This window comes from Hemitrygon akajei, chromosome 12, assembly GCF_048418815.1.
Source record: "Hemitrygon akajei chromosome 12, sHemAka1.3, whole genome shotgun sequence".
In the NCBI taxonomy this organism is placed as follows: Eukaryota; Metazoa; Chordata; class Chondrichthyes; order Myliobatiformes; family Dasyatidae; genus Hemitrygon; species Hemitrygon akajei.
Genome location: NC_133135.1, coordinates 15587103 through 15614943, shown reverse-complemented (window position 1 = coordinate 15614943; position 27841 = coordinate 15587103). Strand labels below are relative to the sequence as shown.

Sequence of the window (27841 nt, the reverse complement as noted above, 5' to 3'; positions counted from 1 at the left end):
TGAAATAGCAGAGCTGATACAAAGGACCAAATAGACTAATTCTGCCCTACGTCTTTATTGTCTAAAATCCCAGGGGATCAGCAGTTTCTGAGATACTCAAGCTATCCTCTCTGGCACCAACAAGAATTCCGCTAAGATCAAAGTCACTTAGATCACACTTTTCCCCCAGTCTGATGTCTGGTATGAACAACAACTGAATTTCTTGACCATGTCTGCACGCTTTTCTGCACTGAATTGCTGCCATGTAATTCAGTAATTAGATATTTGTATTAGTAAATAAGTGTACAGGTGCACCTAATAAAGTGGCCACTGGGTGTACTTACTGTTGTACTCATTATTACCATGTCTTCTGGTTAGTCTGCAAGGTATTTCATGGCACCCTGGTGTCAATGACAATAAATCATTCTGACCCTGGTGGACGTGACAATGAAGCAATCTGACCCTGGTTTCAATGACAATAAAGCAATCTGACCCTGGTGTCAATGACTGTCTGTGGTGGGAAAGCTGTTGGAAAAGATTCTTAGAGATAGCATCTATGGGCATTTAGAGAATCATGGTCTGATCAGGGACAGTCAGCATGGTTTTGTGAAGGGCAGATCATGCTTAACAAGCCTGATAGAGTTCTTTGAGGAGGTGACCAGGCATATAGATGAGGGCAGTGCAGTGGATGTGATCTACATGGATTTTAGTAAGGCATTTGACAAGGTTCCACACGGTAGGCTTATTCAAAAAATCAGAAGGCATGGGATCCAGGGAAGTTTGGCCAGGTAGATTCAGAATTGGCTTGTCTGCAGAAGGCAGAGGGTCGTGGTGGAGGGAGTACATTCAGATTGAAGGGTTGTGACTAGTGGTGTCCAACAAGGATCTGTTCTGGGACCTCTACTTTTTGTGATTTTTATTAATGACTTGGATGTGGGGTTAGAAGGGTGGGTTGGCAAGTTTGCAGATGACACAAAGGTTGGTGGTGTTGTAGATAGTGTAGAGGATTGTCAAAGATTGCAGAGAGACATTGATAGGATGCAGAAGTGGGCTGAGAAGTGGCAGATGGAGTTCAACCCGGAGAAGTGTGAGGTGGTACACTTTGGAAGAACAAACTCCAAGGCAGAGTATAAAGTAAATGGCAGGATACTTGGTAGTGTGGAGGAGCAGAGGGATCTGGGGGTATATGTCCACAGATCCCTGAAAGTTGCCTCACAGGTAGATAGGGTAGTTAAGAAAGCTTATGGGGTGTTAGCTTTCATAAGTCGAGGGATAGAGTTTAAGAGACGCGGTGTAATGATGCAGCTCTATAAAACTCTAGTTAGGCCACATTTGGAGTACTGTGTCCAGTTCTGGTCGCCTCACTATAGGAAGGATGTGGAAGCACTGGAAAGGGTACAGAGGAGATTTACCAGGATGCTGCCTGGTTTAGAGACTATGGATTATGATCAGAGATTAAGGGAGCTAAGGCTTTACTCTTTGGAGAGAAGGAGGATGAGAGGAGACATGATAGAGGTGTACAAGATATTAAGAGGAATGGACAGAGTGGACAGCCAGCGCCTCTTCCCCAGGGCACCACTGCGCAGTACAAGAGGACATGGCTTTAAGGTAAGGGGAGGGAAGTTCAAGGGGGATATTAGAGGAAGGTTTTTCACTCAGAGAGTGGTTGGTGCATGGAATGCACTGCCTGAGTCAGTGGTAGAGGCAGATACACTAGTGAAGTTTAAGAGACTACTAGACAGGTATATGGAGGAATTTAAGGTAGGGGGTTATATGGGAGGCAGGGTTTGAAGGTCGGCACAACATTGTGGGCCAAAGGGCCTGTAGTCTGCTGTACTATTCTATGTTCTATGACAATAAAACAATCTGAATCTGATTCATCCCTCTCTTCTGTGTACTCGAATTCCTCAATCCATGTCAACATACTTCCACCAATACCTTAAAGTTTCTCTACACCAGACTTTGATGTAGTGTAAAATAGTTATGAATAATCAGTTTATTCACACAAAGGAGACAACATTTTCAATGGAAATCTTTTATTAGTGCATAGCAAAAAGAAATACTACAAAATTAGTCCATTTCACATACATGGTTGAGCGAGCTGGGGTTTTTCAATGCGAGGTGACTTGATGAAGCTGTGTAAGATAAGAGCCACTTATAGAATAGAGAGCTAGCACTTTTTTGTCCCCCATAGCAGAAAAGCTAATCCAAGATGGCATACTTTAAAGTGGTTGGTGAAACATATCGGGATTATGTCAGAGGTAATTTTTATTACATAGAGAGTGGTGTGTGTGTGTGTGTGTGTGTGTGTGTGTGTGTGTGTGTGTGTGTGTGTGTGTGTGTGTGTGTGTGTGTGTGTGTGTGTGTGTGTGTGTGTGTGTGTGTGTGTGTGTGTGTGTGTGTGTGTGTGTGTCATGGTGATAGAGACAGATACATTAGGGCAGGGGTTCCCAGCCTGGGGTCCACGTATCCCACAGTTAATGGTCGAGGTCCATGGTATAAAAAAAGTTGGAAACATTTAAGAGACTCTTAGATATGTATATGAATAAATGACATATGGAGGGCTTTGCGGGAGAGGTGTGTTAGATTGATTTTGGAGTAGGTTCAAAGGTTGGCTCAGATTTCTAGCTGAATGGCCTGTACTGTGCTGTACTGTTCTATGTTCTACTTTCTATATCTGTATTGAATACATGTATTTGCTCAGATTCAAAGAGCTGGGAACCTTGGTTTAAGCTCCCTGAAGTATAACCAGTACAAATCAGTGTAAAGCCTGGAGAATTAACAAATGGTCATTGAGGGTGAACATTGCACAGGTATTCCCCCAATTGCTATAATCCTAGAATATCGATCATATATTGGAAAACTGAATTTGGATCATATTCTGATTTTCCCCCTTCTAACCCAGTCCCTGAAATGAAACCCAGTTAAATGCTCAGATCTAGGCAATTTTAATTGCAAGCAACTTCATCATTCCCTTTTTAAAATTCCTGTGCATTTTCAAGATGCATTTGTTTCCTTTTCCTTCGTCGATACACAATGCAAAGAATGAGACCAATAAATGTACACAGAATAATTACAACTATTATTGGAATCCAACCTTTCCATGATAAATAAGTAGAACGATGTCCCTCAGCCGAAAACACAAAGGAAGATACCGTGGCTATGTTTGACAGCTCAGAAGATTGATTGCTCTGGTCATATGCACGCACAGCAAAGTAGATCACTGCCCCATTTCCCATGTTTGGCTTCTCAGAGTAAACAGTTAGTGTTTCTTTGGAGCCGTAAGGTTGTGGAATCATGATAGTCGTGTTAACTAGTCGAGCTTTGGGAAAATTATCTCGTAGTTGTAGCAGTTTGTCACTTGTTCTCACTTCATAATGAGAAGCTAAAAAAAGAAGAAGATTGATTTTAATGTATTTTTATATACTCAGTGAATACTTTATCAGGTATCGGGTATTCTTCATCAGCTAATCTGTACTCTTCATACAGTAACAACTTAATGCATAAAGGTATGCAAACATGGTCAAGAGGTTCCATTGTTCAGACTAAACATCAGAATTGGGAGGAAATGTGATCAAAGTGACTTTGACTGTGGAATGATTGTTAGTGCCAGACAGAATGATTTGAGTATCTCAAATACTCTGCGATCTTCACACACAACAATCCCTAGAGTTTACAGAAAAACAAAAATTACTTTAAGTGAGTGGTACCTTTATGATGAGAAAGGTCAGAGAAGAAGGCCAGACTAGCTCAAGCTGACAGGAAGGCAACGGTAACACAAATAACCATGTGTTACAACAGTGGTGAGCATCTTTGAACACACAGCACATTGATCTTGAAATGGATGGCCTACAACAGCAGAAGACCACAAATATACACTCAGTGCCCATTTTAGTAGGTCCAGGAAATAGAGTGGTTGTGGAGAGGATGTTTCCTGTGGTGGGGGAATCTAACATCAGTGGACACAGCCTCAGAATAGAGGGGCGTCCTTCTAGAATGGAGAGGAGGAAGAATTTCTTTAGCCAGTGAGTGGTGAATCTGTGGAATTCATTGCCACAGGCAGTTGTGAAGGCTGAGTCATTGGGTATTTTTAAGGCAGCGGTTGATAGATTCTTGTTCAGTCAGGGCATGAAGGGATATGGGGAGAAGGCGGGAAATTAGGGCTGAGAGGGAAAATGGATCAGCCAGGATGAAATGGCGGAATTGGGAAATGAACCTGGTCAGGGGTCAGATCTCTCAGTGGGAGAGCATTTTGTAGATAGAGATCACAATTCTGTCACATTTACCATAGCATTGGAGAGTGATAGGAACAGAAAAGTTAGGAAAGCGTTTAATTGGAGTAAGGGGAAATATGAGGCTATCAGGCAGGAACTTGGAAGCATAAATTGGAAATAGATTTCTCAGGGAAATGTATGGAAGCAATGTGGCAAATGTTTAGGGGATATTTGTGTGGAGTTCTGCATAGGTATGTTTCAGTGAGACAGGGAAGTTATGGTAGGGTACAGGAACCCTGGTGTACAAAGGCTGTTGTAAATCCAGTCATGAACAAAAGAAGAGCTAATGAAAAGTTTAGAAATCTAGGTAATGATAGGAAACTAGAAGATTATAAGGCTAGCAGGAAGGAAATTAAGAAAAAAATTAGGGGACTCAGAAGGGGCCATGAGAAGGCCTTGACGGACAGGATTAAGGAAAATCCCAAGACATTCTACAAACATGTGAAAAGCAAGAGGATAAGACGTGAGAGAATAGGACCAATCAAGTGTGACAGTGGAAAAGTGTGTATGGAACTGGAGGAGATAGTAGAGGTACTTAATGAATACTTTGCTTCAGTATTCACTATGGAAAGGATCTTGGTGATTGTAGGGATGACACAGCTGATTGAAATGCTTGAGCATATAGATATTAAGAAAGAGGATGTGCTTGAGCTTTCGGAATGTATCAAGTTGCATAAGTCTCCGGGAACGGACAAGATGTACCCCAGGCTACTGTGGGAGGTGAGGGAGGAGATTGCTAAGACCCTGGCAATGATCTTTGCATCATCAATGAGGATGGGAGAGGTTCCGGAGGATTGTTGCGGATGTTGTTCCCTTATTCAAGGGAGGGAGTAGAGATAGCCCAGGAAGTTATAGACCAGTGAGTCTTACCTCAATGTTTGGTAAATTGATGGAGAAGATCCTGACAGGCAGGATTTATGAACATTTGGAGAGGCATAATATGATTAGGAATAGTCAGCATGGCTTTGTCAAGGGCAGGTCATGTCTTATGAGCCTGACTGAATTTTTTGAGGACGTGACTAAACACATTGATGAAGATAGAGCAATAGATGTAGTGTATATGAATTTCAGCAAGACCTCTGACAAGGTACCCCATGCAAGGCTTATTGAGAAGATAAGGAGGCATGGGATCTAAGGGGACATTGCTTTGTGGATCCAGAACTGTCTTGCTCACAGAAGGCAAAGAGTGGTTGTAGACGGGTCATATTCTGCATGGAGGTTGGTGACCAGTGGCTCAGGGATCTGTTCTGGAACCCCTACTCTTCGTGATTTTTATAAACGACCTGGATGAAGAAGTGGAGACATGCGTTAGTAAATTTGCTGATGACACAAAGGTTGGGGGGTGTTGCGGATAGTGTGGAGGGCTGTCAGAGGTTACAGCGGGACATTGATAGAATGCAAAACTGGGCTGAGAAGTGGCAGATGGAGTTCAACCTAGATAATTGTGAGGTGGTTCATTTTGGTAAGTCAAATATGATGGCAGAATATAGCATTAATGGTAAGACTCTTGGTAGTGTGGAGGATCAGAGGGATGTCTGAGTCCATAGGACACTCAAAGCTGCTGAGCAGGTTGACTCTGTGGTTAAGAAAGAATATGGTGCATTGGCCTTTATCAATCGTGGGATTGAGTTTAAGAGCTGAGAGGTAGTATTGCAGCTATATAGGACCCTTGTCATGCCCCACTTGGAATACTGTGCACAGTTGTGGTCACCTCACTACAGGAAGGATGTGGAAGACATAGAAAGGGTGCAGAGGAGATTTACAAAGATGTTGCCTGGATTGGGGAACATGCATTATGAGAATAGGTTGAGTGAACTTGGCCTTTTTTCCTTGGAGCGATGGAGGATGAGTTGTGACCTGATTAAAATGTACAAGATGATGAGAGGCATTGATCATCTAGATAGTCAGAGGATTTTTCTCAGAGCAAAAATGGCTAGCAGAAGAGGTCACAGTTTTAAGATGTTTGGAAGTAGGTATAGAGGAGATGTTAGGGGTAAGTTTTTTACGCAAAGAGTGGTGAGTGTGTGGAATGAGCTGCCAGCGACGGTGGTGGAGGTGGATACGATAGGGTCTTTTAAGAGACTCCTAGACAGGTACATGGAGCTTAGGAAAATAGAGGGCTATAGGTAACCCTGTGTAATTTCTAAGGTAAGGACTTGTTTGGCACAACTTTGTGGGTCGAAGGGCGTGTAGTGTGCTGTAGGTTTTCTATATTTCTATGCAATGGGCAAAATGGCCTAATTCTGTTCCTATATCTTATCGTCTAATAAAGTGGCTATTGAGAGTATACAGCTGGAAAAATCACTCATTTTCCTTGGCTTTATGAAATAAGTCACAGGGTATGAGGGCAAAGAGGTCAAGCCCTCATTAAGCATATATTAGGACTCAGATAGTATGTGCTAAGCAGCATACTTAAGCAAGGATATCGTGGCCTTGGAAAAGATGTCACAGAATTTTACCAGGATGGTGTTCCACTCTGGCTTTTGTAGCATTGAATGCACCTCTCCATTCCTTTCTCCTAATGATGCACCACAGAATCAGAATCAGATTTATTATCACTAAGATATGCCATGAAATTGATATTAGAAAGATTGAAAGTGTACAGAGAATATATACAGGGGTATTGCCAGGATTTGATGAGTTATAGGGGAAGTTTGACGAGGTAAGGACTTTATTCCCTGCAGCATAGGAAAGGAGGGGATATACAAAATTATGAGGGTATGGATAGAGTAAATGCAAGCGGACTTCTTCCACTGAGGTTGGGTGAGACAAGAACTAGAGTTCATGGGTTAAGGGTGAAAGGAGGTATAAAATATGAAAAATAATTATATAGTGCAAAAAAGAAATAGCGAGGTAGTGTTCATGGGTTCTGCCCTGATGCAGGACATCTTGGTATGGCAACTGTTCTGTCTGAGAGCATCAGAAACAGCAGAGAGTTGTGGACAAAGCCTAATCCATTATGGGGACCAGCCTTCCCCATGGAGTGTGTCCACATTTCCCACTACCTAAAGTAACAAAAATAATCAAAGATATCACCCAGTCTAGACATTATTCTCCCTCCTCCTATTGGGTAGAAGATACGAAAAGCTGGAAGCATGTACTTGTACTGATCCTGGTTTATTCTTGTGCCAAGATTCAGTGAAAAGCTTGTCTTGCATATTGTTCATACAGATCAAATCATTACATGGTGTATTGAGGCAGAACAACATCAGGCTGCTGTTTATTGACTACATCTCAACACAATCATACCCTCAATGCTGATCAACAAGCTCTAAAACCTGGGCCTCTGTACCTCCCTCTGCAACTGGATCCTTGACTTTCTCATGAGGAGACAACAGTCTGTGCGGATCAGAAGTGACATCTCCTCCTCACATGACAATGAACAGTAGCACACCTCAAGGATGTGTGCTTAGCCCACTGCTCTACTCTCCCTATACCCATGACTGTGTACAGCTCAAACTCCATCTATAAATCTGTCAATGTCACAACTATTGTTGGCATTAATTCAAGTGTTGATGTGGAGGTGTACAGGAGCGAGATGGATCAGCTGGTTGAAAGGTGTTGCAGCAACGACCTTGCACTCGACGTCAGAAGGGCCGAGGAATTGATTGAGGACTTTAGGAAGGGCAAGTTGAGATATCACATACCAGAATTCAACAGGAGATCAAGTGGAAAAGGTAATTATTTTCAGGTTCCTGAGGATCACAGAGGATCAATCCTGGGCTCAACATATTGATGCAGTTACAAAGAAGGCATGACAGTGGCTATATTTCATTCGCAGTTCGAGGAGATATGATATGTCACCAAAGACACTCACAAATTTCTACAGCTTTACCATGGAGCACGTTCTAACAGGCAGCATCACTGGTATTGGAAAAAAGCTGCAGAAAGTTGTAAACTCAGCCAGCTCCAACATGGGCACTGGATTCTGCAGCATCGATGTCACCTTCAAAATGTGATGCCTCAGAAAGGCAGCATCCATCACTAAGGACCACAATCACACAGGACATGCCCTCTTCTCAGTCCTACCATTACGGAGCCTGAAGACACACACTCAGCGTTTCAGGAACAGCTTCTTCCCCTCTACCATCATATTTCTGCATGGACAATGAACCCATTAATACTGCCTCATTATTTGTTTTTCTCTTTTGCACAAATTATTTAACTTAATTTTCTTTTTTATATATACTTATTGCTATTTATACTTTAATTTATTCTAATTCTGATTCTGACAAGGTAGAATGAAAACAGTGCAGAGTAAAGTGTAAAAAGTACAGAACAGAGCAGAACAGGTAAAAATAAAGGACTGCCAGTCTCAAGGAGATATATTTGTTAGAAGACTATAGAACGGGCCCCTATGATAGGATGAATTCCTGACCTTACAATCTACCTCATTATGTCCTTGCACCATATTGTCTACCTTACCTACTGCCTGTTATGCTGCTGTTTAGGGCAACAATGAAGGTCCTCCATCTCTGTCTGTATAGATGGATTCCTCATTGTTGTTTCTGTAACAATTGTTTTTTGACCAGTCAGCATTGTTGGCCCTGAGCTGAACCCCCAAACCTGGAGGACTGGTGGGGCACTCTTAGTCTGGCCTCTACATTTTGACCTGTTTGGCATGGATGACCTTACCAAGAGCTAAAGCACAAGGCCCTGACTCCAGCCAACATAGTGTTCCGGGTCGCTGAGGCTCACAAGCATCCAAACACTACGATAAGGTCTTGGAGGATATTATCTATCTGCACAGCACTTTCTCTGTAGCTGTAACACCTCATTCTGCATTATATTATTCTACTACCTCAATGCACTGGTGTGATGAAATGATCTGTGTGGATGGCATGCCAAGCAAAATATACCTCGCGTGGTGTGTGGTAACTATAAAGTAATTTATAGGTTTGAAGGGGCCAGTCCCTTCAGATTTACTGATGTTTTCTTCCTTCTCCATCAACCACTTCCCTTCTTGTAGCACTCTCTAATGCCACCAGAGGAGATGCAGGTTATGCACTTTAACCGCATCCTTAAACAAGCACAGACCCAGACATTGTTTTCAGGGGTAGCAGTGATTCCTTGCACTTTCTGCAAACTAACATATTGCATCTAGTGCTTACAGTGCAGTCTCCTCTTCCCCGCAGATTGAATGATTGTGTTGAGTTGTTGCTTTGTGGCAGCAGTACAGGGCAATACATAAAATATACTACAATTATGATAAGAAGTAGAGCATATATAAAATAATTCAATAACCTTTGCAAAAAAGAGAACAAAAATAGTGAGGTGGTGTTTATATGTTCATTGTCCATTCAGAAATCTGATGGCCGAGGGAAAGGAAATTTCCTAATGCACTGTGTGGATTTTCAGGTTCCTGTACTTCCACTCTGATGGCAGTATTGAGAAGAGGACATGACCTGGATGGTGGGGGTCCTTAATACTGGTGGCACTTCTCTTGCTTGTGTTGGATCTGCCTCACTCACCTGTAAAGTTATCCACCTTAAGGGTGGCGCAGCAGCATAGTGGTTAGTGCAGTCATGATTATCAATCAGGGTCCAAATCGCATTGCTGTCTGTAAGGAGTTCGTACGTTTTCCCCGTGACTGTAAGGTCCTATTCTGGTTGTGCCAGATTCCTCCCACATTCCAAAGACGTTCAGTTAGTGTTACTTAGTTGTGGGCATGCTTCTGGTATGTTGTTACCGAAAGCATGGCCAACAAAAAGCGACACTTGCTGGTTGTTCCCAGCGCAATCTTCTGACTGTGTTGGTTGTTGATGCAAAATGGCTCATTTCACTGCACGTTTCCATGTTTCAATGTACACATGACAAATGAATCTAATCTCTTTAATGCTAACTCATTTAAGGCAGAGCTTGGGAGGGTTAATGGCACCTAATGGTGACTCCTTTGCTTGGATCTTCAGAAACAGCTCTATTTCCACCTTTAATATCTTTATTTTACCCTTTTAGGGTGCTTTTGAAGACCCTGACCTGGAGTTGCATGCAGGCTTCGGTTCTTTGCAGGAATGGGACCCGTTCTCGGGGTTCCACATGCCAAGGGTTTGGCCTGAGAGTCTTGATCGTGTCATTGGGGCTCTGGAAATGAGTGGATCGAGGATCGGTGTCACGGCAGAAGACTTGTGTGTCATTGGGGAGGCTGGAAAATCTTTTGCTGTGGGTCCGAAGACCCGAGGTCTTTGCGATCTTCGGACACAGAGCTTGAGAGTGTGATGAAATGGACTTAACATCGTAAACCAGTGGGTTGTTGTTATGTCTCCCACTCACTGTGAAAATGAGGGACACTTCCCTCCCCCTTGCCAGGGAGAGAGAGAACCTGTGGTTTGTCGAATGTCAGATGAAACGCAAAACCTTTGGGATAACTTTGTCTGTTCTTTGCTATCAGTTACCACACGCTTGGGCTTGGTGATGGTACCGATGTACCTTTTTTTTGCTGGGGGGGGATCGTTACTTGCTGCTGCTTACACACAGGAGGGGAGATCTTGTGGGGGGGACTTTGGGATTCTCACATTTAACTGTCGTTCATTCTATGGGGCACTTCTCTGTTTCGATGGAGGTTTGCGAAGAAAAAGCATTGCAGGATGTACATGTATATTGTATACATTTCACTGACATTAAACTTGACCTTTGAACCTCTTCTCTCTCCACAGAACCTGTCTGTTATTAACCCTCAATCATCAGGCTTTTGAACCAGAGGGTATAACTTCGCTCATCTTCACTTGCTCCATCTCCAAACTGTTTTCACAACCTATGGACTCACTTTTATTTATTATTATTGCTTCGTTTTTTTCTTTTGTATTTGCACAGTTTGTTGTCTTTGCACACTGGTTGTCTGCTCTGTTGGATGCAATCTTGCATTGATTCTGTTATTGTTATTGGATTTATTGAGTGTGCCTGCAAGAAAACACGTCTCAGCAGTACATACATGTACTGAATTAATAACTTACTTTGAACTTCGATTTGTGCATCTCTGTAAGATCACCACTCAGTCTCCTATGCTCCAAAGAATAAAGTCCTAACTTAGTCCATCAAGACCTGACAAGATGCCTGTAAATAGTTTTGGAACTATTTCCAGTTTAATAACATCTTTCCTAGAACATAGTGACCAAAATTGAACACATTCCTCTAAGTGCAGCTCCAAATGGAAGATGGACAAGCACCTGAGATGGAAAGGAATATCAAAAAGGATACACTGAGGGGAAGGGATAAAGATGGAAGGCAGGTACCTGTGATTGAGCTGAATGGGTGCCGAACCCTCACCCAAACCCCAATGCAACCTTAAACACATCCCAAATCTCAATCCGATCCATAACTCTAACCCCAATTGTAACCCCAGCATCAACCCTAACCCTAATCCTAATCCTATCCCCAGTCCCAATCCTAACCTCAATACCAACCCTAACCTGAAATTTAACCACAGATTCTGATCTACCAAAGCAAAGGATAGGTTCAAACTTTAAAGAGTCTGATAGAGGAAATGAAGAAGATACCGCTCATCATAATAATAGTGTCAGTAACTGAAAACTCAAGTTTAGATTAATTGACAAAAGACTTAATAATGTGCAGGGTTAGTATTCTGGTGGGATGTGAAGAGGAAGAACTATAATGGGCACTCACAAACACAAGAAAACTTGCAGAGGCTGGAAATCCAAGCAACATATACAAAATGCTGAAGAAACACAGCAGGCCAGGCAGCATCTATGGAAGTAAATAAACGATCGACGTTTCAGGCCGAGACCCTTCAATATGGCTTCCTTTCGAGTCCTGATGAAGGGTCTTGGCCCGAAACATTGACTTTTTACTCTTTTCAATAGACACTGCCTGGCTTTCTGAGTTACTTCAGGATTTTGTGCATGTTGATTATAAGGGGAACTGCTGAGATCTGAAGAGAAGTTGGAAACAAGTTCAGCAGCAGCTTTCAAAAAGATTGGGACTGCAGAGCGATGAGAAAGATCAGAAACCAGTCAGATGAATGGATAGTCCTTGTACAATACAGTCCAACAAGGCCCAGCTGGTTTTATATGTAGTTTCACAGATTCAATGATAAAATGGGAAAGAAAGAACGAAAGAAGCTCTCATCATCTAAATAGTTAGCAATAGTTTCCAATGAAAGGACACATAAAAATTCAATTTTAGTGGAACGTGCATTATTAAACACAATAATGTAAATCTTACTATCTCACAACTTCTTTATTATGTACTCCATTACATCTTCATTGATCATAAAATTTTAGACATAGAAGCAGAATTAGGCCATTCAGCCCATCAAATCTGCTCCACCATTCCATCATGACCGCTTTATTATCCCTTTCAGTTCCATTCTCCTGTCTTCTCCCTGTAACCTTTCATGCCCTGACTAATCAATAACCCATCAACCTCTGCTTTATGTCTACCCGGTGATTTGGGCTCCACAGCCATTTGTGGCAATGAATTCCAGAGATTCACCACCTTCAAGCTAAAATAAGGCATGATGAAGACTTAGCATCAAATAACACTTAACAATGTTTATGCTTTATAGCTGCAGAGAAATGTGTGTGTGTGTGTGTGTCTGCCTGTTTGTCTGTGAGTGATACCTGTAACCAAACCTAAATCAAGAATGCAACTCCTTTAACCTAAGCCAACATTAAACTCAACATTGACTAAAAATTGACTTGAAAAAAGTTTCGTCATGGGAACTTGAAAAACAAACTGTGATCAGAACATTCTGTGAAAGGAGTCCTTTAGAATCAGAATCAGGTTTACTTTCACTGACATATATCTTGAAATTTGTTATTTTGCAGCAGCAATGTGGTGAATGGGGCCTCCAGGGAGGGGTAGCAGCTCAGGTGAAGGGGCTTGTCATATCCAGTCCAGGGCAGCTCAGTCACCTTTGGGTCCCACTGGACAGTGGCCACAGCTCGGTACACTGCTTCAACAGGTGGGCTATACCAGGTGAGGGTAGCCAGCAGTCTCATACACTGGTGAGATAGGAACATGCCTGTCCTAGCATGCAAAGTCAGCTCCAGCGGACTGGGTGGATGAGACCTACAGTGAGATCCAATGGCCAGGAAGGTGCTACTGTAACACTCCATGGAGAGCGAACGGCCTGACAAGGCACAGAAGACGTCATGGTCATCCTCTGCAACTACGGAAGACCCCAGTTTGTGACGCTTGTTTGTACTGGACCTGGACTTCTGAGGTCGAGCGAGTGGAACTGTCCAAGTAGAACAGTTTTTTCACTTTAAAAATTCTCCCGCACAGGTTTCCTGTCATCATTGGACACAATGGCCACCTACCGCAGTGCAATGCAATAAAATTACTATGAGCTACAAGATAAAGAAATAGTGCAGAAGGCAAGGTTCATGGGTCAATGGACCATTTAGGTATCTGATTCATACATATTGCAGACAGTTTACTTACCTGCTCTCTCCTCCCATCTTCTGTGTTATGTCTGCCCAAACAATTTTCAAGTCAACAGATGCTTTTAAGTGATCACTAAAGTAAAAAGTTCTTTAGATACTGATAAGCTCAGTGATCTTCTCAAAAAAATGAAATGAATAAAGCATGAATTTCAGTAGGCAATATTAAAGAAGATGGGTTTCTCCCTATAGATGCTGCCTAGCCTGCTGTGTTCTACCAGCATTTTGTGTGTGTTGTGTGGGTTTGCCTGTGTTTGGTTTTTGGATATTATTATTTAGAAAATGGAACTAGATTAGATGGAACTTGGCTGGCATGGAGGAGAAGGGCAGAATGGCCTATCTCCCTGTTGTACTGCTCTATGACTATCACTCTATAAAAAGGAATGTTTCAGAGCAACTTACAAGGGAACTGCGGACAGAACTGTTCACCTTTACGGATAGGAGCTGGCTATCCATGCAAGTGATCACAGGGTGATCTGTAATCAGAATTCGAGTTCAAGAAATATGCATGTGTCGTAACTACAGTAACTGTTTAGATCTGAAGCTTTGTAAGATTGTCAGAATGCAGACGTTGTATCAGTGTGTAGTATTTTGTATAATACACTCAATGGGCAGAATGTACACACTCAGTGAGCACTTCATTAGGAACAGCTGTACTCCTGCTCATTAATGCAAACATCTAATCAGTCAATTGTGTGGCAGCAACTCAATGCATAAAAGCATGCAGATATAGTTAAGAAGTTCAGTTGTCATTCAGACCAAACATCAGAATGGGGAGGAAATGTGATCTAAGTGATTTTCACCGTGGAATGATTATTAGTGCCAGATGGATGATTTGAGTATCTCAGAAACTGCTGATCTCCAGGATTTTCACGCAAAACAGCCTCTAGAATTTATACAGACTGCACATAATTCAATAAGAATGAGTGGCAACTCTGTGAACAGAGATGCCTTGTTAATGAGTGAGGTCAGATGAAACGGGCCAGACTAGTTCAAGCTGACAGTAGGTTAGATAGTCACACGACAATAGTGATGAGCAGAAGAGCATTTCTAAACACACAACACATTGAACCTTGATGTGGATGGGCTACAGCAACAGAAGACCATGGACATACACTCAATGGCCACTTTATTAGGCACAGGAGGTAACTTAATAAAGTGGCCACTTCATGTTTAATTCTTTTGTAACTTCTTTCAATAGTTTATTTAATATGTATTGCTTTATGGTCCGTTAAGATTGTATAGCTAGGAGTGGTTATGGGAACAAACTCCTGCTGCCTATTAAATGCTCCCAGTGGTGAGTGCCTCAAATAGTCTCTGACAACCAAGTCCAGCTTCTGGCCTTCATGTGTGGCTTAGCTACCAAGCCCAGCGGGAGCATTTCTACTGACAGAAGGGGCAAAGGCAGGTTATTAGTGCCTTAAAACCAGGGAAATGGGGTTTGTCAGCCATGGATGACAGCTCTGCTAGAAGAAGGAAAACTCTGATCTCAAACTTCCACTGCTTTGCAGCAATACCCACTCATGGGGAAGGCTTTGGGAGTAAACCCTAAGGGAAAAATCCAGAACTGGAGTCCCTAAGGCAGTGACTTGAACTCAATACTGACTGGTGACTCCTGCAATGCTTCTGGTACTAAACTGTATCTGCCGTTCCTTTGGGTTCATCAGATATACGGAGAGGGGGAGTTTCTTTTTATATGCATCCGTTAGTTTAGAGAGACCATGAATTTGTGCCTTGGAAAGTTTCCAGGGCGCAGGCCTGGGCAGGGTTGTATGGGAGACTGGCAGTTGCCCATGCTGCAAGTCTCCCCTCTCCACGCCACCGATGTTGTCCAAGGGAAGGGCAAGGGCCGACACAGCTCTGCACTGGTTTCATCGCAGAGCAATGTGTGGTTAAGTGCCTTGCTCAAGGACACAACAAGCTGCCTTAGCTGAGGCTCAAACTAGCGACCTTCAGATTACTAGACCAATGCCTTAACCACATGGCCACGTGCCAACACAGAGGGGGAGTTTGTAACATGGGTAACAGCTTGCTCTCCATATTGTACTGTCCAGACTTGCGTATCTAAACAGCTAGGATGCAATATCCATGGCCAACTTTGACCAACGGAGGCCCTCAGTCATAGTGCTTTATATTATAATATTCATGTATTAACAATGCTTTATAGTACATTAGTTTTAATAACCTTCTAAAAATAACTCTGCATTGTCCCTTTGTGTTTTGACTTGATTTAATCCACCCAAATAGCATCAAATCAGGTATACAATATGTGACAGCTCTCTACATGTCCATGCACATTGTCAAAGTTCAATCCCAGAAAGCAAAACTATTTTTATGTAACTTCAGCCTAGCCAGTGTTACCTGATCCACGGTCATAGTCTCCTCCTGGTGCCGTCCATTCCAGATGAATGCTATTCTCAAGTAATGCTACTTGAAGGTCTGTGACTTTACTTGGTGGGAAGTCAATCGCGGGTGTGAAGGGAAGCGAAATTGATCCTCCTGCTTGAACCCTGTTGAAGTCTCCTATTTTGCTATTAAAATCTTTTTCAAAAACATCAGGTTCAATATTTCCTATATGGAGAAAAGGATATGCATATTTATTTCCTGACTTTGAGGGTTTAAATGCCTCATAACTTTAAATTCCTAGCAGTTGTTATTTCAGAGGACATGTCCTGGGCCCAGCGTGTAAGTGCAATTACGAAGAAAGCATGGCACCGCCTCTACTCCCTTAGCCGTTTGTGGAAATTCCACATGACAGCTAAAGTCTGACAAACTTTGTAGGGCAGAGTATATTGACTGGTGGCATCACAGTCTGGTATGGAAACACCAGTGCCCTTGAATGGAAAATCCTACAAAGAGTGGTGGATATGGCCCAGTCCATCATGGGTAAATCCCTCCCAACCATTGAGCTCTGTTACATGAAACTCTGTAACAGGAAAGCAGCATCCATCATCAGGGACCCCCACCAGCCAGGACATTAGAAGTAGAATCAGAATCAGATTTAATATCATTAGCATATGTCATGAAATTTGTTAACTTTGTGGCAGCAGTACAATGCAATACATGATACTACAGAAAGATCATGAAATACAGTAAATATATATCTATTAAATAGTTAAATAGGTAGTGCCAAAACAGAAATAAAAGAAAGTAGTGAGGTAGTGTTCATGGGTTCAATGCCCATTCAGAATTGGAAGACAGAAAAGAAGCTGTTCATGAATTGTTGAGTGTGTGCCTTTAGGTTTCTGTCCCTCCTTCCAGGTGGTAGCAATGAGAAGAGGACATGTCTTGGGTGCTGGAGGTCCTTAATGGTGGACTTTACCATCTTTGTGATGGACATACTCTCTTCTCACAGCTGCCATCAGAAAGAAGGTACACGAGCCTTAGGACTCACACTATCATATTCAGGAACAGTTATAACCCATCAACCATCAGGCTGTTGAACCAAAGGGGATAACTTCACTTGGCCCATCATTGAAATGTTCTCACAATCAATGGACTCTTCCATCTCATGTCCTTGATAATTATTTCTTATTTATTTATCAATCAATCAATTAATCAGTTAATCAGTTAATTAATTATTGTATTTGCAGAGTTTTTTGTCTTCTGCGATCTGGTTGTACTCCCTAGTTAGGCAGTGTTTCATTGATTCTGTGATGGTTTTATTCTATAGATTTATCGAGTATACCCACTAGAAAATGAATCTCAGGATTGTATATGGTGATGCATACTTAAATAATAAAATTTACTTTGAACTTTAATAATTAGAATCAGAATCAGATTTAATATCATTGACTTACATGTTGAGAAATATGTTGTGTTGCAGCAGCATAACAATGCAAAGGTGTAAATTTACTATAAATAACAAAAATAAATGTGGAAACCATAGAAAGGGTGCAGAGGAGATTTACAAGGATGTTGCCTGGATTGGGGTGCATGGCTTATGAGAATAGGTTGAGCGAACTCAACCTTTTTTCCTTGGAGCAATGGAGGATGAAAGATGACCTGATAGAGCTGTATAAGATGATGAGAGGCATAGATCACATGGATAGTCTGAGGCTTTTTCCCAGGGCTGGAATGGCTAGCACTAGAGGGCACAGTTTTAAGGTGCTTGGAAGTAGGTACAGCGGAGATGTTAGGGGTAAGTTTTTTAAACAGACAGTGGTGAGTGCGTGGAATGGGCTGTCGGTGGTAGTGGTGGAGATGGAAACGATAGGGTCTTTTAAGAGACTCATGGACAGGTACATGGAGATCAGAAAAACAGAGGGCTATGGGTAACCCTGTGTAATTACTAAGGTAAGGACATGTTTGGCGCAGCTTTGTGGGCCGAAGGGCCTGTATTGTGCTGTAGGTTTTCTATGTTCCTATGTTTCTAAAGTAAAAGTGCAAAGAAACGGAATAATGAGGTAGTGTTCATGGACAGTTCAGAGATCTTATGACAGAGGGGAAGAAGCTTTTCCTCAATCATTGAGTGTGGATCTTCATGCTCCTATGCCTCCACCCAGATGGTAATAACACGAAGAGAGCTTGTTCTGAATCATGTGGGTCCTTAATGATGGATACCTCATCTTGAGGCAGCACCTCTAGAAGATGTACTGGATAGTGGGGAGCATATGCCTAAGACAGAGCCGGCTGAGTCTACAACCCTTTGTAACCTCTTGCAATCTCATACATCAGCAATGCAATTTCCATCCAGACAACTTATTGAGTAATTCTCTGAGAAAGCAAGCCAGGTAATGAGACCAGAGAATTTCCTGGAGGCCAAGCATTTTAATTCCCATTCTAACATTTCATTCCATGGCTTCCTATTGTGCCAAACGAGGCCATGCTCAGGGTGGAATAGCAACACCTTGTATTCCATCTGGGTACCCTCCAACCAGATGGCATGGATATCAATTTCTCCTAATTAAAAATATCCCCCCTTCTTTTATTCCCCTCTCTGTACTTTTACCTCTTTTTACCTACTTATTGCTTTCCCCTGGGTCCCCTCCTCCTTCTCTTTCCCCTATGGTCCCTTTCCACTCCTATCAGATTTCATCTTCTCCAACACTTTACCTTTCTTACCCACCTGGGTTCACCTACCACCATCGAGGATATTTCCTTCCGTTCCCCTGCCTTTTTATCCTGGTGCCTTTTCAGTCCCAAAGAAAGGTTTTGGCCCAAAATGTTGACTTTTTATTCATTTCTATAAATGCTGCTTGACCTGCTGAATTCTTCCAGCATTTGCTGTGTGTTGCTCTGGATTCCAGCATCTGCAGATTTTCTCATGTTTATGGATGTAATTAATTTTTATTATGTGTAACTCTCCTAGAGCCTGTCATAGAGTTATAGAGAAGTACAGCACAGAAAGGGTCCTTCAATGCAACTAGTCCATGCCGAAAACCACTTAAGCTGCTTACTCCCAACAACCTACACCGGGCCCACAGCCCTCCATATCCCTGCTATCCACGTATCTATCCAAACGTTTCTTAAAACGTTGAAATCGAGTTCACATGGGCCACTTGTGCTGGCAGCTCATTCTGCACTTTCACAGCCCTCTGAGAGAAGAGGTTTCCCCTCATCTTCCACTTAAACTTCTCACCTTCCATCCTAAAGCCATGACCTCTGATTGTAGTTCCATGCAACCTCAGTGGAAAAAGCTTGTTTGTATTTACCCTATCTATACCCCTCATCATTTTGTATACCCCTATTAAGTCTCCTCTCATTCTTCTGTGTTCTAAAGAATAAAGTCATAAAATATTCAATCTCTCCTTATAACTCAGGTCCTCAAGACCCGGCAACATCCTTTTTAAATTTCTCTGCACTCCTTCAACCTTGTTTATATCTTTCCTGGAAGTAGTGACCAAAACTGGACTCAATACTCCAAATTAGGCCTCACCAATATCTTAAACAACTTTAACATCACATCTCACCTCCTGTACTCAAAACATTGGCCTTCATAAATCAATTTGCCAAAAGCATTCTTTATGACCCTATCTACCTGTGACCTGTATTCCCACATTCCTTTGTTCTACCACACTCCTCAGTACACTACAGTTCACTGTGTTGATCTACTCTGGATGGTCCTACCAAAGTGTAAAGCCTTGCATGCATCTGTAGTAAATTCCATCTGCCATTTTTCAGCCCATTTTCCCAGCTGGTGCAGATCTCTCTGCAACCCATGATACCCTTCCTCACTGACCACTGCTCCCCCAATCTTGATGTCATGCACAAATTTCCTGATCCAGTTAGCCACATTATTATCCAGATCGTTGGTATAGATAACAAACAACAAAGGAACCAACACCAATCCTTGTGGCACACCGCTAGTTACAGAACTCCAGTCAGAGAGGCAAACCTCTACTACCACTCTCTGGCTTCTCCCACAAAGCCAATGTCTGAATGTCAAGCGACTGAATGTTCTTGACCTGCCTCCTATGCGGGACCTTGTCAAATGCTTTTCTAAAGTCCATGTGGACACATCCACTGCCTTGCATTCATCCACTTTCCTGGTGACTTCCTCAAAAAACTCTATAAGATTGGTTAGACATGACCTACCATTCACAAAACCATGTGAACTATCCTCAATCTGTTCACGTTTATCCAAACACTTTTATATCCAGTCCTTTAGAATACCCCCAATAACTTTCCCACAACTGATGTTAGACTCACTGGCCTATAATTTCCTGGTTTACGTTTAGAGACTTTAATAAACATTGGAACAACATTGACTATCCTCCAATCTACTGATTCCTCTCCTGTCACTAAGGACGTTTTAAATACCTCTGTTCCTTGCACTAACGGCACTTTGTGCATTACTGTGATATTCTGGTGCTGCTGCAGCTTATTTTCTGCTACTTATCTATTTAATACTGTTTTTCTATTACTGTCTTGTTTTTATCTACCACTTTATTTAATTACCTGAGAGGAAGCCAAACAGAGTGTCGTTGTATCTATGTATAATGACAATAAAGATCATTCATTCATTCATTATTGCTCGGGACCCAGCAATTTCTGCACCCCTCCTGTAGGGTCCATGGGAACTCCTTGTCAGGCCCTGGGGACTTAACCATCCTGATCTGCTTCAGGGTAGCAAACACATCCTCCTCAGTAATCTATGCAGGGTCCATGAAGTTGATGCCACTTTGCTTCACTGCTTTGGACTCCGTATCCATTGAGGAGATGGGAACCAAAAGGATGAAGCTGAGGGTGATCTAGCATGTTTACAGGTAGATGATGGATGTAACATGAATGTAGGGAAGGAGAAACCAATAATTAGGTACAAATGCAGACAAAGCAAAGAGTTAAATTGTACCACAGAGGGATAATTTAAAAGGGTGAAGAATGTGCGTAGCATTCAGAATAAGATGGATGAACCAGTGGTGCAATTAGAGACTGGCTGGCATGACGTTGTGGGCATCACTGAGTTGTGGGTGATAAAGGGAATAGTTAGAAGATTAACATCAAAAGATAGACTTTGTATTGAAAGGACAGGCAGGAAGGCATAGATGTTGGTGTGGCTCTGTTGGTAAGAGTCGGAATTACATCTTTAGAAAGAGGTGACAGAGAGTCATAGAATGTTGAACCTTTTTAAGTGGAGTTAAGAAACTGCAAAGGTCAAAAATTCATTATGGGAATCATATATGCCTCCGATTAGTAGCCAAGGTGTAGGGTTAAGATTGCAAAGGGAGCTCGAAAAGGCATATAATAAGGGCAATGAAACAATTGTAATGGGTGTCTTCAATATGCATGGGGATTGGGAAAATCCGGTTGGTGTTGGATCGCAGGAGAGGGATCCTGTCGAATACCTATGAGATAGCTTTTTAGAATGGCTTTTTCTTGAGCCTACTAGGGGAAAGGCTTTCTTAGATTGGGTGTTATGTGATTACCCAGATCTGATTAGAGAGCTTAAAATAAAGGAACCCTTAGGAGATAGTGGTTATAATATGATTGAATTCATACTGCAAATTGAGAGGGAGAACCACACATCAGATGTATCCATATTGCAATGGAATAAAAGAAATTACAGAGGCATGAGAGAGGATCTTGCCCAGGTGGATTGGAGGAGGATACTGGTGGAGATGACAGCAGAGCAGAGATGTCTGATGTTTCTGAGAATAGTTCACAAGGCTGCTGAAGTTTCTGGGAATAGTTCACAAAGTGCTGGATGTGTCCCATAGAAGAAGTTGTTCTCAAAATGGCAGGGCTAGGCAACCACGGCTGACAAGAGAAGTTTAAGACTGCATCAAAACCAAGGAAAGGGCATATAAGGTTGCAAAATTGAGTGGGAAGTTGGATGATTGGGAATCTTTTCAAACCTAACAAAAGGCAACTAAAAAAGCTGTAAGAAGGGAAAAGATGAAATTTGAGGGCAAGCCAGCCAATAATATAAAACAGAGTACTAAAAATATTTCTGTTATATAAAGAGTAAAAGGGAGCTGAGAGTTGATATTGGACTACTGGAAAATGGTGCTGTTAAGGTAGTAATGGGGGACAAAGAAATGGCAGATGAACTTCATAGCTACTTTGTATCACTCTTCATTGTGGAAGACACCAGTAGTGTGTCAGTGGTCTATGAGTGTCAGGGAGCAGGACTGAGTGCCATTGCTATTAGAAAGGAAAAAAATTCAAGGCAAACTCAAAGTCTTAATGTGGATAAGATACCTGGACCAGGTGGACTACAGCCCAGAGTCCTGAGAGAGGTTGCCGAAGAGATAACAGATGCATTGGTCATGATCTTTTAAACATTATTTGATTCTGGCATGGTTCCAGAGGAATGGAAGATTGTAAATGTCACTCCACTCTTTAAGAAAGGAGAATGACAAAAGAAAGGAAATTATAGGCCAGTTACACTAACCTCAGTGGCTAGGAAAGTGTTGGGATCTATTACTAAGGATGAGATTTCGGGTACTTGGAGACTAATGATAAAATAATTCAAAGTCAGCATGGGTTCTGTCAAAGGAAATGATGTCTGACAAATCTGTTAGAGTTCTTTGAAGAAGTAACAAGCAGGGTGAACAAAGGAGAGGAAGTGAATGTTATTTACTTGGACTTCCAGAAGGCATTTGATAAGGTGTCACACATGAGTCTACTTAACAAGATAAAATCCTATGGCATTACAGGAAAGATATTGGCATGAATAGAGGAATGGCTGACAGGCAGGAGGCAGCGAGTGGGAATAAAGAGGGCCTTTTCTGGTTGGCTGCCAGTAGGTAGTACTGTCCTTCAGAGGTTGGTATTGGGGCTGCTACTTTTCACATTATTTGTCAATGATTTGGATAATGGAACTGATGACTTTGTGGTAAAGTTTGCAGATGAGCTGCCAGATGAAGTGGTAAATGCGGGCTCACTTTTAAAATTTAAAAAAAAACTTGGATAGGTATATGGATGAAAGGAGTATGGAGGGATATGGTCCAGGTGCAGGCCAGTGGGACTAGGCAGAAAAATGGTTCAGCATAGCCAAGAAGGGCCAAAAGGCCTGTTTCTGTGCTGTAATGTTCTATGGTTCTATGGTTCTGTACAATGTACTGTGTACGTTAATCAAAATGGCTTCTTTGTTTTGTTAAGAGTAGGAATGCTTCTTTGTATGATAAGTGCTTTCTCTCGCAGTTGTTTAGCTTTAGACTTGCTGATATCGGGATTGTATTCATTGTATGCAGTCGATGCATTCGGAGGAAGACTGTGCCAGCGTCGGCGACTCCACTGTCGCACTTGCAGAGTGTGGGACCTCTGGACCTGGTGTATATGAATTTCCTGTCGATTGAGCCTGACACCAGCAACATCGCGAATGTCTTAATTATCACCGATCATTACACTCATTATGCTCAGGCAGTTTCCACTAAGGATCAGAGGGCGACGACAGTGGTGAAGGTGTTATGGGAGAAGTATTTTGTTCATTATGGCCTTCCCAGAAGGATCCATAGTGATCAGGGGCGGGACTTTGAGAGCCGGCTTATCCATGAATTACTGACTATGCTTGGGGTTGAGAAATCCCGGATGAGCCCCCACAAATGTAACACTTACCCAACAGGCTGGTATATGTCTAGGGGAAAAGGAGATCCAACCACTCACCAACCCCACCTCCCGTACACGCAGGTGCTGTGAGAATCAAGTTTATGCCACGCGCACACACACCATATCAAACTCACACCAGATACTGTTATGGAATACACTTTAAAGATTTTACTAAAACTAAAAGAGTGCTATGCAATACAATATATATGAAGGAAAAGAAAATAAAGTAAAAGGCGCCAACTTATCAAAGTTCAGTCAGTTTAGTGCACATCGTTGGAGCTCAACCATCGACCCATTTGACCCCTCGTCACTTTCCTCCGACCTCCACATTCTTGCACCTGGGGCCACCCTAGTGGTCGACCGAGCAGTGCAGTGCACGTCCACCTTCCTCCTCCTCATATATCGGACACATACTTTAAATAGTGCTTTCTGGGAAATTCACCCACTTCAACCCCAAAACACAAGTCAATGGGCAACCCCTTCTTCGAATACCGCTTGAAACACTGGATGCACCGAGACTTGAGTCATTTTTCTGAGCAGCTGCCACTTCCCCCGGACTCAATTCTGGCAACTGTTTAGTCTGCAGTGCGGTCAGGTCACAGTAAGCTAGGGGTATGGCATCGTCAGAAACCCTCAAATGGTCTACGGCTCGCTCCACTCAGGCAGGCCAACGCGTCCTCGACCCTTGGGACGGTATATTGATCAGGGACAGTTCGCCGATTCAGAGTCCTATATTCAACACACATGCACACCCTCCCATTCTTCTTCCATGCCACCACTATTGGGGACGCATAGGGACTTCGGGACTCAGCTATGATTCCAGCTTCCTTCAACTTGCACAAGTGCTGCCGCATATCTTCAACATCTGCCGGAGCCAGCCACTGGGATCTCTCCACGAGCCTCTGGAAGGTGGCTGGGGTCCCCGATATGCTTTGGGGCATTTGTTCGAACTGAAAGAACCCCAGCGGGCAGATAAAGGCCGTCTTCTCTTTATCGCCGTCACTCATCGGGATCTGGTAACTTGTGCTTACCGGGGAGTCCCAGATTCCGTAAAAGGACCCGGTTGCCCAGCAATAATTGAGCAAACTTCCTCTATCCGAATTGGTATCCATTCCCGGGTTAAGTGAGATCTCGGAGATCTCAGAGAAGTAGGCGCCCCACGGAGCAGTTGACATATGTGGTGCCAGGAGAACTCCAACTTGTGAGTGGGATAGTTTCTCTCAGGTGGCGACAAGCTTCGGCTGACAAGGCCCATTCACATCCTCAGGTTTCACCCGGTAAACTGGTAGATTCGGCATCTGGCTCTCTATTACATAGGGGGTGGCCGCCCATGGGCCGGACCCGGAGTGTAAGCGAGGTTGCCCATTGACTTGTGTTTTGGGGTTGAAGTGGGTGAATTACCCGGAAAGCCCTATTTAAAGTATGTGTCCGATATATGAGGAGGAGGAAGGTGGACGTGCGCTGCACTGCTCGGTCAACCACTAGGGTGGTCCCAGGTGCGAGGACGTGGAGGTCGGAGGAAAGTGACGAGGGGTTGAATGGTTCGATGGTTGAGCTCCAACGATGTGAACTAAACTGACTGAACTTTGATAAGTTGGCGCCTTTTACTTTATTTTCTTTTCCTTCATATATATTGTATTGCATAGCACTCTTTTAGTTTTAGTAAAATCTTTAAAGTGTATTCCATAACGGTATCTGGTGTGAGTTTGATATGGTGTGTGTGCACGCGGCATAAACTTGATTCTCACAGCACCTGCGTGTACGGGAGGTGGGGTTGGTGAGTGGCTGGATCTCCTTTTCCCCTAGACATATACCAGCCTGTTGGGTAAGTGTTACAGTTCTATGATATGAAGATAGGTGGAGGGGTATGTAGTGCTGAGTGCAATGTGATTTTCATCAGTACTTAGACAATTTGGAAGAATGGGCAAAAAGAGGCAGTTTGGAAAATGTATAATAATGCATTTTGGTAAAAGGAGCAATAGTGTGAACTATTATCTAAATGGGAGAAGGTTCAAATCTTAGAGGTGCAGAGGAACTTATGTTTCCTTGTGTAAGACTCCTATACAGTCTGTGGTAAAGAAGGCAAATACAATGTTGGCATTTATTTCAAGAGGAATAGTATATAAAAAAACAAGGAGATAATGCTGAGGCTTTATAAGACACTAGTCAGTTTGCAATTGGAGTATTTTCAACCGTTTTGTGCACCATATCCCAGAAAGGATATGTTGTCATTGGAGGGAGCACAGAGGAGGTTCATGAGGATGATTCTGAGAATGAAGGTGTTAACATTTAAGGAGCGTTTGGCAGATTTGTGCCTGTACTCACTGGAATATAGAAGAATGCAGGGCAAGTGCATTGATATCTACTGAATGTTTAAAGGACTAGATAAAGTAGATGTGGAGAGGATGTTTCCTATGGTGGGGATGTCCAGAACTAGAGGGCACAGCCTCAAATTTGATGGGTGACCTTTCAGGACAGAGGAAAGGAGGAAATTTTTAATCAGAGGGTAGTGAATCTGTGGAATGCTCTGCCACAGACTGCTGTGGAGGCCAAGTCTGTAGGTATATTTAAGGTGGAAGTTGATAGTTTCCGGATAGTCAGAGTGTCAAAGGATATGGTGAGAAGGCAGGCATATGGGGTTGATTGGGATCTGGGATCAGCCATGATGGAATGGCAGAGCAGACTTGATGGTCAGAATGGCGTAATTATGGTCTTATGGCCTTATGTATTTGTCTCCCAAGCAAATACTGATACAAAGAATGCATTTAAGATCTCCCCATCTGTTTTGGCTCCATACATGGATTACCATTCTGCTATTCTGGAGGACCAATTTTGTCTTGAACAATCCTTTTGTTCTTAATATACCTGTAGAATCCTTTAGGATTCTCCTTCATCTTGTCTGCTAAAGCAACTTCATGCCTTCTTTCAGCCTTCCTGATTTATTTCTGAAGTGTCTTCTTACATCTCTTGTACTCCATAAGCACCTCATTTGTTCCTAAACAAGAGTAAGTCTGCAGATGCTGGAAATCCAAGCAAGACACATAACATGCTGGAGGAACTCAGCAGGCCAAGCATCATCTATGGTAAAAAATACTTTTTTCCATAGATGCTTCCTGGCCTGATGAGTTCCTCTAGCATGTTGTGTCATTTGTTCCTACTTGCCAATACTTACTAAGCACCTCCTTTTTTTCTCTTAACCAGGTCCTCAGTATCTCTTGAAAACCAAGGTTCCCTACACTTATTATTTTTAACTTAAATTCTGACAGGCACATATAAGTTTTGTACAATCAAAATTTCAGTTTTGAAGTCCTTCCATTTTCCAAGTACACATTTGCCAGACACCAGCCTGTCTCAATCCAAACTTGAGGAAATCTGCAGATGCTGGAAATTCAAGCAACACACACAAAATGCTGGTGGAACACAGCAGGCCAGGCAGCATCTATAGGGTCCTGACAAAGGGTCTCGGCCCGAAACGTCGACAGCGCTTCTCCCTATAGATGCTGCCTGGTCTGCTGTGTTCCACCAGCATTTTGTGTGTGTTGTTTCAATCCAAACTTGCTGCATTATTTCTGCTGCCATGAAAATTGGCCTTTCCTCAATTTAGAATCTCAACTCACAGATCAGGCCCATCTCTTTGTATATTTACTTTGAAACTAATAGTATTGTGGTCACTGGATGCAAAGTGTTCCCTTACACAAATTTCTGTCACCTGCCCAGTCTCATTCCCTAATAACAGATCTAGTATTGTATGGCTCACGTTGGGATGTCTACGTACTGATGAATCAAACTTTTCTGAACACAAACTCTATCCCACCTAGCCCTTTTACAGTATGGGATTCCCAGTCAATATACTGAAAGTTCAGCAACACACACAAAATGCTGGTGGAACACAGCAGTCCAGACAGCATCTATAGGGAGAAGCACTGTCAACGTTTCCAGCCAAGACCACAAAGGGTCTCGGCCGGAAACGTCGACAGTGCTTCTCCCTATAGATGCTGCTTGCCCTGCTGTGTTCCACCAGCATTTTGTGTGTGTTGCTTGAATTTCCAGCATCTGCAGATTTCCTCGTGTTTGCTACTGAAAGTTAAAATCACTTTCAATAACAACCTTATGTTTCTTGCAGCAGGCTGTGATTTTATTTTACAAATTTGTTCCTCTAAATCCTTAGGAATGTTGGGTGATCTGTCACTTACT

The 27841-nt window shown here is 42.6% G+C and overlaps 1 protein-coding gene across 1 annotated transcript in view; it reads right to left on the bottom strand.

Annotated features, from left to right (window-relative positions):
• Nucleotides 1-2053: 2053 nt before the first annotated feature.
• LOC140736546 (calcium-activated chloride channel regulator 1-like) overlaps nt 2054-27841 on the bottom strand; it is a 106695-nt gene continuing 80907 nt past the window's right edge. The window contains exons 14-15 of the mRNA XM_073062378.1: nt 16016-16218; nt 2054-3364 (exon numbers count right to left, since the gene is read on the bottom strand). Of these exons, the coding sequence (XP_072918479.1) occupies nt 2958-3364; nt 16016-16218 (610 nt within the window). The 3' untranslated portion in view covers nt 2054-2957. The remainder of the gene's footprint in view (nt 3365-16015; nt 16219-27841) is intronic.